The 12,792-nt window shown below is 45.2% G+C and overlaps 1 protein-coding gene across 5 annotated transcripts in view; it reads left to right on the forward strand.

The window, feature by feature from the left end:
- Positions 1-1,612: 1,612 nt before the first annotated feature.
- The window catches only part of Sfi1 (SFI1 centrin binding protein), a 71,305-nt gene continuing 60,125 nt past the window's right edge, over positions 1,613-12,792 (forward strand). For 2 of the 5 annotated variants that reach the window (XR_003845001.1, XM_029545057.1), the window contains exons 1-4: positions 2,041-2,494; positions 5,905-6,018; positions 6,356-6,526; positions 7,465-7,536. Coding sequence is in view for 4 of the 5 variants with exons in the window: in XM_029545057.1 (XP_029400917.1) it covers positions 5,996-6,018; positions 6,356-6,526; positions 7,465-7,536 (266 nt within the window). In the remaining variant the exon portion in view is untranslated. Of the gene's footprint in view, positions 1,835-2,040; positions 2,495-5,865; positions 6,019-6,355; positions 6,527-7,464; positions 7,537-12,792 lie in introns of those variants that run through there. The other 3 variants (XM_021210268.2, XM_029545058.1, XM_029545059.1) reach the window with 3 other exon arrangements.

The following is a 12,792-nucleotide window of genomic DNA, read 5'->3' on the forward strand; positions in this document are numbered from 1 at the left end:
TTTTATACATAAGTACACTGTAGCTGTCTTCAGATGTGCCAGAAGAAAGTGTCAGATCTCATTACAGGTAGTTGTGAGCCACCATGTGGTTTCTGGGACTTGAAATTAGGACCTTGTTGGCTCTTTTGAGATGAGATCTTGTTTTATAGCATTGGCTAGTCTGGAATTCTCTTTGTAGAGGAGGCTAGCCTAAAACTCATATTCACCTGCTTCTGTCTCTCCAGAATTGGTATTAAAGGAGTGTACCACCACACCTGAGTCCAATGATCTTTGTTTTTTTGTTTTGGTTGTTTTGGAGACAGGGTTTCTCTGTGTAGCCCTGGCTATCTTGGAACTTACTCTGAGGAGCAGGCTGGCCTTAAATTCAACAGAGATTCATATGCTTCTGCAACCATTCTTTCCTCCCTCCCCTGGCCCCCACACCTTTCTTTTTTGAGACAGTCTTTCCAAATTTCTGACAGTGATTTTTTTTTTTGATTTTTTTTTTTGAGACTCGAACTCAGAAATCTGCCTGCCTCTGCCTCCCAAGTGCTGGGATTATAGGCGTGTGCCACCACTGCTGGGTCAGTTTTATTTTCCTATTACCTTTATTTTTTGTGTGCATGGCCATAGCTTGTGGCTAGAGGTCAAAGGATGATTTTGAAAGCGGGTCCTCTTTTGCCATAGAAATACTGGCGATTGAACTCAGGTCCTAGAACTCAGTAACCTGCTGAGCCATCTTGTCATTTCAGCAGACTGGATTTAAACACTATTTCCTTGCCCGTTCTGAGTCTCATTCTAGCTCAGGCAGTACTGGAATTCACTCAATAGGCCAGGTTGTCTTCAACTGCAGGGATCCCCCCTGCCTCACCTTCCCATAAATAACTGCTACCAATAACTGCTTTTCAATCTTTGAATTACAAAATTACCACTTGTAAAAGGGCAAACCCCGTATTTCTCGGGTTTAATCTTTTTAAAAATTTTTGAGTATGAATGTTTTGCCTGCACATAGGTCAAACAGGAGCGCGACTTGGGAGTCACAGCTGTTTTAAGAGCCACCGTGTGAGCCGGGCGGTGGTGGTGCACGCGTTTAATCCCAGCACTCGGGAGGCAGAGGCAGGCGGATTTCTGAGTTCGAGGCCAGCCTGGTCTACAAAGTGAGTTCCAGGACAGCCAGGGCTACACAGNAATTTAAAAAAAAAAAAAAAAAAAGTGAAGGAGAAAGAGGGGTTTTTCTTGATTGCAAATTCATCAGGGAGGTTTTGAATTTTTTTTTTTTCAGAGAGAGTGAGAGAGAGAAAGAGAAAGAGAGAGAGAGAGAGAGAGAGAGAGAGAGAAAAAAAAAAAGAGAGAGAGAGAGAGAGGCACCGTGTGGGTATTGGGAGTCTGGGTGAATGAAAAGTGCTTTTAACTGGTGAGTCCTATCTCCTGCCCCTTGGTTTTCGTCTTCAGCCACCCACCCACTAGTTTTCACTGTTCTTAGTATGAAACTTAATATTTTGTTCTGAAAGTTCTGTCTTTAAAGATTCGGTTAATTGGCCTGTTTGATTCGGAGACTACCGACGTGAGCCACCACGCAATGAGAAGAGATACTTTTCCGTCCCACACCGGTCCCGTGCAGGAGTGGTAACTGGTGACCCGCTTCCCAGAAGCGCCGAAACTTCAGGCCAAGAAAACCGAAGGAAGCCGAGCTCAGACAGAAGTCTCTGTTTCCCGGAAGACAGCGCGCACTAAGCGCGACAGAGCAGCTTCCGGCGCGGGCCGCGTTGCCGTGGAGACGGGGGGCGGAGCCGCCGCCGGCACAGGGCGCGAAACTCCGGGCTGGGGGCCTCTGCTGAGGAGTCGCCTCCCTCAGGTAGGAGGCCGGGCCTAGCGCCTCCAGCCTTTGACTGGCTCGTCCTCCTGCTTTGAAGTGGACAGAGCGCGTGTGCCTAGGAGCTTTGTCCTGGGACCGCTCGTCCGGGGCTTCGGCTTTCTTTTGTAGAAGTGCAGGAGATGCTGCCTACCCACAAGGCTCTGGTCCATGCGTGGAAGTGCGAGCCGGGCGTGCGTAAGGTCGCTCGTCGTCACGGCCGGACTCGCGGGGTTTCTGCAGGGTCTATGCATCCTTCTCCGCCTGGTGGAGAGCTCCGCCGGGTGATTCTCCAGCTCGTGCTCCGCTTACTAGTCTGCGCAGATCCACGTTCGATTCCGGGGTGTGACGGCGGGGCGTAGGGCTCGTTGTGTACACTGAGCTCAAGTGACCGCTAAGCCGGTTGCTGAGCCCACGTTGTATTTGTACCATGGAACCTTTTCTGGTGTAGTTCCTGAAGGTGTATCGAGGTTTGAACGCCAGTGGCAGCTTTGCCACCTGTTAGCTGATGGCCTTGAGCATCAGCCTGGAAGATGACAATAAGCACCAGCTGAGGTGGCTGTTGTTAGAGTGGGTCGTTCATGAAAAGTGCTTCGGAAAAACGTGTGCGACCTGTGCTGTAAATGCTGTCTTAATTGTAGTTCCTGAGCTTTAGATTGCCTGGTAATTATCAAGTAATTTGAAGTTATCATGGCTTAAAAATTAATATTAAATATTTTTTAAAAGAAGGATCATGTATTAAAGGAGCCAGAGCTCAATGCTTAAGAAACCCTTACTCCTTTTTGAGGGAATACCAGTTGGAATCCCAGCATCCAGCGCGTGGCTCACAACACACCTGAAATGCCAGCTCATAGGTAGACTGATTGTCTTGGTGTCCTGGAGGCTTTGGGCTCCATTTCTGGCATCTTTGTAACTCAAGGTCGCTCACACTGGCCTCAGAACCCAGGCTGCCTTTCAATTCGTGATTATTTAAAAACATTAAAAAAAAAAAAAAAGATTTATGTGTGTGACTGTTCTGCCTGCATGGGTGTCTGTGTACCTTGTGCTTGTACTCCCCAGAGCTGGAGTTCCAGGTGATTGTGAGCCACCGCTGGGTCCTGGATACTAAATCTGGGTACTTTGGAAAATCAGTGGTCAACTGATGCTTTCTCAACAGCTGAGCCATCACTTCAGCCCCCATCCACCCCAACAAAGATTTACTTTTATTGTTTTTAGTTATGTACTTGTGGGGGTACATGTGCATTTGTACAGGTGCTCTTGGAGCCACGAGTGTTGGATCGATCTCTTATTGGATTCCTTGGAACTGTAGTTACAGGAGGTTGGAAACCACAGGTTGTGGGTGCTAGGAACCAAACTTAATTTCTCTGCTAGAATATCATGTACTGTTGTTAACTGCTGGGGTATTTCTCCAGCTCTGATCTCAGCTTTTCAAACTGTAGGTCATGATTCCATATGGGATGAGTCTTGAAAACTTTGACAAGAGTATAAAGGCTTCTAAACTCGTGGCCAGAGTGAATTAAAAAATCAAGCCCACCAGGCAGTGGTGGCGCTCGCCTTTAATCCCAGCACTTGGGAGGCCGAGGCAGGTGGACTTCTGAGTTCGAGGCCAGCCTGGTCTACAGAGTTTCAGGACTGCCAGGGCTACATAGAGAAACCCTGTCTTGAAAAACCAAACCAAAAAAAAAAAAAAAAAAAAAAAAGATTTATTTATTTTATATATGTGAGTTTGCTGTTGCTGTATTCAGACACACCAGAAGAGGGTATTGACTCTCCATTACAGATGGTTGTGAGAGCCGGGTGTGGTGGTGCATGCCTTTAATCCCAGCACTCGGGAGGCAGAGGCAGGTGGATTTCTGAGTTCGAGGCCAGCCTGGTCTACAAAAAAAAACCCAGATGGTTGTGAGCCACCATTTAGTTGCTGGGTCTAGCCACCTCTCCAGCCCCAGAATACATAATTTTTTTTTTTTTTCTGAGACAGGGTTTCTCTGTGTAGCCCTGGCTGTCCTGGAACTCACTCTGTAGGCCAGCCTGGCCTCGAACTCAAAAATCTGCCTGCCTCTGCCTCTTGAGTGCTGGGATTAAAGGCGTGCGCCACCACGCCCGGCCGTAAATCTTAAAGAAAGAGAAAAGCTTGCAGAGATTCGCCTGTCTCTGGGATTACCGGTGTGTGGCACCACGCCCAGTTCTATTCACGGCTGATGACTGAACCTAGAGCTCTTTTTGTGGTGGAAAAGCACAATTAAACCATCTCCAGGCTTAAATGCAGATTTTATATCAGTAAAAACTTTCCCTTGCAAGGATGAGATTTTTCTTGGTTAATTTGTTACTTGTTTCATTGAACTGTGTGGCCTTAATTATGCTGGTGCCAGGAATTTTTTAGAGTATCATTGTAAGTGTATCACAGTCATTCTGCCTCCCAAGTGCTGGGATTAGATAAGGCACACCTGGCTAGAAGTAACTTTTTAAGAATACAAATTAGAAAGAATAAAGTAAGTCTCTTGGCTACTTTTAAGTCAATTGGTCACAAGCTAAAGAGTTACCTGAAGAGTGGGAATCTCAATTGAAAACATGGCTATATAAGACTCAGCTGTAGGGCATTTTCTTTTTTTTTTTTGTTTTTGTTTTTGTTTTTTTTTTGTTTTTTTGTTTTTTTTTTTTTCTAGACAGGGTTTCTCTGTATAGCCCTGGCTGTCCTGGAACTCATTTTGTAGACCAGGCTGGCCTTGAACTCAGAAATCCACCTGCCTCTGCCTCCGGAGTGCTGGGATTAAAGGCGTGGGCCACCACGCCCGGCAGGGCATTTTCTTAATGAGTGATTGATCAGGGAGGGCCTAGCCTGTTATGGGTGGTGTCATTCTCGGCTGGTGGGGTCCTGGGTTCATAAGAGAGATAGCTGAGTAAGCCACAGAGACTAAGTCAGCCCCTCCATGGCCTCTACATCAGTTCCTGTCTCCAGATTCCTACCCTGTTTGAATTCCTGCCATTACTTCCTTCAGTGATAAACTGCGATATTGTTGGGGTTCAGGAATTGCCCCACAAACCATATGAACACTGATCTTAGTCAGACAGGGATAGTTTATTGAGCATACATCCCTGGACTAGTCGACCAGGGCCATGGTCCAGACTTGGGAGCTAAATCATGATATCAAGTTAAGATAAATCCATAAACATGTGTGGTAAATTATTTCACCAATCAGGATTTAGGGATAGGGGGATTTCCTTAGGAACATGTCTTTGCTGTACATTTATCCTGCTCCCATTGGTTGGGGTATTCAACTGTGGCAGAGGACTTGCCATATCTAGTATTCATGACATAACTTGTCTACAAGGATGGAACTTGTCTAACATCCATGTCTTAAGTTGCCAACCAGGAAGTCAATTACTAACTTATATGTCTCTTTCTGCCAAGTAGGATGTCAGATCCCAGGGAAGTCTTGGGAATTTAAACTTTATTAGGCTACTACTCAAAGTGGAAGTCTTATTTCAAATAGCTTCTTCTTATATTGGTGCAAGTGTCTATTATGTTGGGGTCTATCCCAGGGGCAGCTTATACCATAAAAGCTTATACATAGGTGCAGGAAGTGCTGTTGGGTGGTTGGTTAGGGTCCAAGCTTGTGGATACCTATACAAAACAGTTCTACTGACTTCTATTGTGATTGATTACCAGGAGCACCAAATATGTAGTCAATTTTGGCATTAGAAAGTTTCCTAGTAACAGTAGAAACATATGAGCAAGTTTCCTTATAATGGCAGGCTATCAAAGTAACAGTTACCTAGGCCTTACCATTTTACCTAGACCTTCCTAGGTAAAATGGCCATAATACTTTACCTGGGTCCTAACATTATGGACGTATAAACCAAATAGACCCCCTTCCCAAGCTGCTTTCATCATGGTGTTTCATCACAGCAAGACAAGACTCATCAAGGACAGAAAGAGACCTCCCATGTTTAATTAGTATTGAATTAAGCAGTAGAAGAGCAGGGACCTCAGCTCCAGAGCCGGACGGCAGCTATTCAGAAGTGTGGCCTCCAGAAGTGTGCAAGCAACTCACTCTATTTCATCTCTTTTGCAGCTATAAGAGGAAGATAAAGGCTTTGGTTCATCTATAATCTAGTCACAAAATACATATTAATCACTGGTTGAATTTCCATCAAGAGGAAAGAATGGAGAAGAGGATTGGTTCCAGGTATGTGATGGAATAGGGCAAAAAGGACAGCTGAGGTTAGTGGTTCAACTGGAATCACAGGCATGTGGCACCACACCCAGATAGTGTGGAAAATTCAATGTTTGGTTAAAAGTATGAGTTTTCAGCCTAGGAGGTGGTGCTGCACACCTCTAATGCCAGCACTCAGGAGAAAGCGACAGGCAGATCTCTGAGTCCTTGGCTAGTGTGGTCTACAGAGTGAGTTCCAGGACAGCCAGGGCTACATAGAAAAGCCTGCTTCAAAAAAAAAAAAAAAAAAGTTATATTGAATGAAAAGATTTTTTCTTTCTTCTTTCCTCTCTGCTTGCTCAAATGTAAGGTCTTTTAGGGATGGTGTGGTTAAGAAACCTTGTTCTCCAAAGGCACTGCCCCTCAAAAAGACTTCTGCCTTCTCTGGGATCCAGAGGGAGCTACCTAGAAGCTGCCACTCTGTGTACTATCATGCTTCACACAACTGGACTCGATACCGATTACAAGAACTTCGAATCAGGTGAGACTTCTCTTTTTTTTACCCTTCTCGGCCAAAATGGGATTAAGAAGATAATGTGTATATGCTCTCAGGTTGAATTCTGCCACTGCTGGCTCTAAGCTCCCACAGGCTGGCTCCACCCCAGATTCCCAGGTTAAAAATAGGCACAGAAAAGTCCCCAAGGTATTCTTGGTGCATGTTAAACTGTGAGGGACTCAATTTACTAGAACCTTCGAGACTTAGAGACTCAGAGTTTTACTACAGCAGTGCCTGTCTGTCTTTAAAGGACTAATTATAAAGTGGCTGGTTTTGCAAGTCAGTGGCAGAATACCTGCTTAAACTCCAAGAAGCTTTGTGCTCCATTCTCCTGTGTGTGTGTACTCACGCACACACACAGGAATGGGTGGGGAATCATGACTGTACCTGGAAATTGGATAACGTCCAGAGTTGACCTTATTTATACGTTTGTTTGTTTCCTAGACTTGTGAGTCAGGTGAGATGGCTGGCACATGTTTTTAATCCTAGCACTTGAGGAGGCAGAGAGGGGTTTCTGAGACTTCCAGCAGCTTGAGCTATGTATAAAGCAAAACCTTGAACTCAAAAAGAAAGGGTTTAAAAACAGTCTGCTCGATCTTAGGTTTTTTTGTTTTGTTTTGCTTTTCAAGATAGGGTTTCTCTGTGTAGTTGTGGCTGTCCTGGAATCATGCTGGCCTTGAACTCACAGATCTGCCTTCCTGTGCCTCCTGAGTGCTGGGGCTAAAGGGCTCTATCACCACTGCCCAGTTTTATAAACCTGTCCTCTCCATTTTCTGTTTAGTGCAAGATTAACAATGACATTATCTTTTAATTCAGATGATGGTTTATCTACTTGACACCTTAAAGAGTCCCTCGATTTTCCAGAAAACTTCTGTTAGCAAGATAGAGTTCACAGTGTGTATGTCCTTTCTTTTTTTTTTCAGGTGTGTGGCCAGAAAGTTCCTGTATTTGTGGATGCGAGTGACTTTTGGAAGAGTGACTCCCTCTAGAGCCAGGTACTGCTAGCTTGGATGCTCGGATCTGTGCTGCTGCTGAGCTGCTTCTGGTTTTGTTCATTTTTTTCTATTTAAAAGAATTCTCCCCTCTCCCACCAGGTGGTGGTGGTGTGTGCCTTTAATCCCAGCATTTCAGAGGCAGAGGCAGAGGCAGAGGCAGTCAGATCTATGAGTTTGAATGAAGACAGCCTGATCTATAGAGCTAGCTCCAAGGCAGCCAAAGCTACACAGAGAAACCCTGTCTCAAGAAAAAAAAATTTTTTTTGTATTTGTTTTATGTATGTGAATACACTCTCTGTCTTAAGACACACCAGAAGAAGGCATCAGATGTGATTGCTGGCATTTGAACTCAGGACCTCTGGAAGAGCAGTCAGTGCTCCTAACCACTGAGCCATCTCTCCAGCCATCCTCCACCCCCCCACCCCCCCTTTTTTTTAAAGACAGGATCTTAACTTTGTAATTTTAGTTAGGCAGGAACTCACTATGTAGAACAAGGCTGGCCTCTAGCTCAGAATGTCAGGAATAAAGCTGTGCACCATGAGGCTCTGCACTTTGTTATTTTAAAATTACATGTATAGTGTGGGTATGTGAATGTAGAAGGCTTCAGTACTCAGAAGAGGAGGTCAGATCTCCTGGAGCTGGACATACAGGACAGGAGCCTGTGCACCGTGCAGGGTGGGTCCACTGCCAAAAGCAGTCCCTGCTTTAAACTGCTGACCCACCTCTTCAGCCCCAGGGTTTTGTTTTATAGTAGATCTCAGCATGACTGTCATTGTGACAAGTGTGTTAGATTCCTCCCCTGCCTCTTACTAACGCTAGCAGGCAAGAATAGCCCCTCATATAGCCTTATGTTGGAATGAGAATTTCATACATATTCAATATCTTCATGGGGATGTGAAGGAAACCAAAGCCCTGTGACCTCTCCAGAAGAGAAGGAACCCGCCCAGGGGAAGCACATGTGCTCACACAGGGGATTGCTGAGCCTGACAGGTTGCCTTTACAGAGGGCAGAACCTCGTGGAAACGTTGGTATTGGCCAAGGGGTTTCAGTGAAGAACAAATCCCCATGCTGTACACTATTCCTCCTCATCCCGTACACATCGCTATGCATGTTAGGATCCGTAAAGATAGCCACTACCCTCTGCTGTAACTTTTGGTTGTATTAGTTTAGCTACAACACAAAGAAGAAGGAGTCACGGGTGTGACTCCATGTATTTCCTGGCTGCCTCAGTGACGAGTGTGTATAGGGCACTTATCAAGACTGTAGTGCCATTGTTGTGTCTCCCAGGAGCTCTTTCTTTCCCAGCTTCTGGATTACTCTTGTCTGATGGCTTCTCTCCTGTCTCTTTGCTCCTTCTAACCCTTCTTCCTTGGTTCTTCACTGAACTACCCGACAGCTTTGCACTGCTGTGTACCTCCTAACTGTGGTCCTCTGGTGACTCCCAATGCATATCCTCAGCCCAAACCTATGGCCCAACACTTGCTTCACAAATATGACAGTTCCATTGGGTACCACACTTAGAAAATCCACAGTTTGTTCACTGTGTGGCCTTAGTTGGCCTGGAACTTACTGTGTGGACCAGGCTGGACTTGAACTCAGAGATCCAGCTGCCTCTGCCTCCCAAGAGCTGGGATTTAGTACATCACTAGGCTTGGCTTCAGAGTGAAAGTATCTCCAACAAGCCTCCCTGTCAAGTGTTCACCCTCTCATCCCACCAATTAGCATGAACCGGTTCTCAGCCCTCTGGATGCTTTGGTTAAAAACCTGGGAGTCATCCTTGATCCATTCTGTTCTGCTCTGCTGATTTAAGATGTCAGATGCCAGATCACGCTGATCTGATCTAACTTCCCGTGTACGGAGAATACAGCTTCTCAGAAGCACCTGACCCCAGGAAACTCCTCACTCTTCCAGTTTTTTTTGTCAGTTTCTGCTTAGTAGATTGTTGAAAACATCATACATGTCATTCTGGTCAGGCTTCAGTTGCTTTCAGTAAAAAGCAAAGCCAGATTCCCCCAGCTGTGGTGGGATGGCCTTTCCCTCCAGCACCTCAGGAGGCTCAGACAGGGAGATCTGATTGGCAAACATACTTTGAATCCCTGTTCAAAGAAAGCAGCAGCAGCATCTACGGTAGTCCTTATTTATTTATTTATTTATTTATTTATTTATTTATTTATTTATTTTTTAGAGACAGGGTTTCTCTGAGTAGCCCTGGCTATCCTGGAACTCACTCTGTAGACCAGGCTGGCCTGGAACTCAGAAATCCTCCTGCCCAGCTCTGCTCTGCTCTTTTTTTTTTTTTTTTTTTTTTTAAAGATTTATTTATTTATTATATGTAAGTACACTGTAGCTGTTTTCAGACACTCCAGAAGAGGGCACCAGATCTCATCTCGGATGGTTGTGAGCCACCATGTGGTTGCTGGGATTTGAACTCAGGACCTTCAGAAGAGCAGTCAGTGCTCTTAACCGCTGAGCCATCTCTCCAGCCCCCAACTGTTTTCATATCTTATTGATTTATTTTTTATTTCTAGAAAAAGGTCATAATTTTAATTTCCATGAGTGCCTCCATATTTTGTGAGTGTTCCTTAAACACACCTTTAATCTCAGCAATCAGGAGACAGCAATCAGGAGGCAGAGGCAGAGGGGCAGAGAGAGAGGCAGAGGCAGGAGGCAGGCAGACCTCTGAGTTCTTATAATTCCAGTCTAGGGTATCTGATGCCCTCTTCTCTCCCTCCCTCCCCCCAAGCTGTGAGCATAGTACACATAGGAACAGGCAGGTAAAGCTCTCATATACATAAAATAAAAATAACTAGAAACCAAAGCAAAAAACCCCACCGTATCCTTGTAGCTTTGTGTGTGTGTTTGTGTGTGTGTGTGTGTGTGTGTTCATACTTGGCTCCCTGGAAATTGTCTGTATTTAAGAGGCATCAAAAACCTGCTTTTGGGGGCCTGGAGAAATGGCTCAGAGGTTAAGAGCACTGGCTGTTCCTCCAGAGGTCCTGAGTTCAAATCCCAACAACCACATGGTGGCTCACAACCATCTATAATGAGATCTGATGCCCTCTTCTGGTGCGTCTGAAGACGACTACAGTGTACTTACATATAATAAATGAATAAATCTTTAAAAACAAAACAAAACAAAAACCTGCTTTTAGAAGCTTTTAGGTTTGTGTGTGCATAGAGGGGGTGAACTATATATGAATCAAGGGCTCCTGGGAGGAAAAGCAGATGCCCTGTTGCAGAATCTCCAGTCAGTATCAGTGCTGGTTAATTGGTTTTTGTTGTGTTTTAAATTTTCTTTTTATCTTATGTGTATGTGCTTTGCCTACATGTATGCATGTACATCACATGGGTGATTGGTGCTCTTGAAGTTTAGAAGAAGGCATCTGATCTCTTGGAACTAGAAGTGTGGGTGGTTGTAAGCCGTTGTGTGGGTGCTGGGAACTGAACCTACGACTTTGGAAGAGTAGCCAGTGCTCTTAGCTGCTGAACCTCTCCTGCCTCTGGTTTGGTTTTGATTGTTACTCTGACAAAATTAGAGACACACAGGATAAGAAATTTAATTGAGGAATTGCCTCCATTGGATTGATCTGTAGGCATCTCTGTGGGACATTTTCTTAATTTCTAATTGATGTAGGGGAGAGCCAAGCCCACTGTAGATGTTGCTGTTTCTAGGCCGGTAGACCTGGGCTTTATAAGGAAGGGAGCTGAGCAAGCCAGAAGAAGCCGGTAAGCAGCATCCTCATTGGCCCCCTGCTTCAGTGTTTGCCTCCAAGTTTCTTTCTTGAGTTCCTGCCTTGGCTTGTCAGGTCCAAAGGAAACTCTGAAAGGCAGTTCAGATGTCCAGAGATGAGCTTAACCTGGACTCTAGGAGGATTAATGGTAATTAGATAAAAGCCAACGTTCCTGAAGAGCTTGCAGAGCCCTTCCGTCTGCCAGAAGGAGTCATTTCCCTTACCTCTGGTGGAAGGGCCATATGGGTCTCCAGTTAGCAGATACCTGTGGCACCTGTCAGTATGTGAAGGCCTTGTTAGCTTCCAGGCTCCCCCAGTCTCTCCTCACAAGTACTTGTTATACATCTCAAAGCCTTTCCTTCCCCTAGGAATTCATCATCATAACCCTCACTAGTTTATTCCCATTGTTCTGTCTCTGGGCTCAGCTCCTGCTGTGCTTTCTTATTCTCTATTGCCCAGATTCTTCCTTGTCTCACATCCAGTGTGCTAGCTATGTGCAGTCTACTTTCTCCCCCTGCTCTGGACTTTCCAGATGCTTCTGGCTGTTCTCCTTCTCCTATCTACAATAAAACCTTCCTATACCATGCAGTGGTCATGGTGGCAGTTATTTATTTTATTTTATTTTATTTTATTTTTTTGGTTTTTCAAGACAGGGTTTCTCTGTGTAGCCCTGGCTGGCCTTGAACTCACTCTGTAGACCAGGCTGGCCTCGAACTCAGAAATCCACATGGTGGCAGTTATACAGATTTCCCATGATGATGGACTGTAACCTAGAAGCTAAAAACCCCTTCCAAACCAAGCTGGTTTTGGTCAGTGTGTGTCACACGACAGAGCCTGAGCTAGGACAGCATCTTTGAAGGAAGGCCTCTTCCTTTAGTTGACCACTTTTCTACAGAGGAGAGGAGAGGAGTCCAAGTCTGGCCACAGGCAGGAGGTGGACTGTGGGCTTTACTTTCTAATATGTCTACTCTGATTTGGGGGGTTATGTGTTCTAAAGCCCTGTGCTCCTCTGGCTCAGCCTCTGCACAGGGAAATCTAAGAGTCTGAAACAGGTCCTGTGGCCAAACCACTTCTTGTCTATAAGTCTCGCTAGGGCTCCCCATGCCCTCTGCCTCTCGTCTTCATGCCTTTCTGGTGTCTGGCACTTTTCAAGTCCCCAGTCTGGTGACTCAGGTGTGACTCATTGCCTGAGCTTGCCATCTCTCATCTGTCTTTTCTCTATGCTTGGGAACGTAGGAGTTTTCCCATGTATTTTCTGTTAATTTAATGGAAAGTTTGGAAGGCAAGGGAGTAGATGTCTTTGCTCTACCATGTTTATTCACATGATCCTTCTCTATTAAAAAATAACCCTCAAAAAAAAAAACCCTCTAAATTATAAACAAATATGTCTTTAAATGTCAAACACTGCAGAAGTATAGGGGATAGAAAATAACAGGGGGCTGGTGAGATGGCTCAGTGGGTAAGAGCACCCGACTGCTCTTCCAAAGGTGCAGAGTTCAAATCCCAGCAACCACATGGTGGCTCA

This window comes from Mus pahari, chromosome 13 (assembly GCF_900095145.1).
Source record: "Mus pahari chromosome 13, PAHARI_EIJ_v1.1, whole genome shotgun sequence".
NCBI lineage: Eukaryota > Metazoa > Chordata > Mammalia > Rodentia > Muridae > Mus > Mus pahari.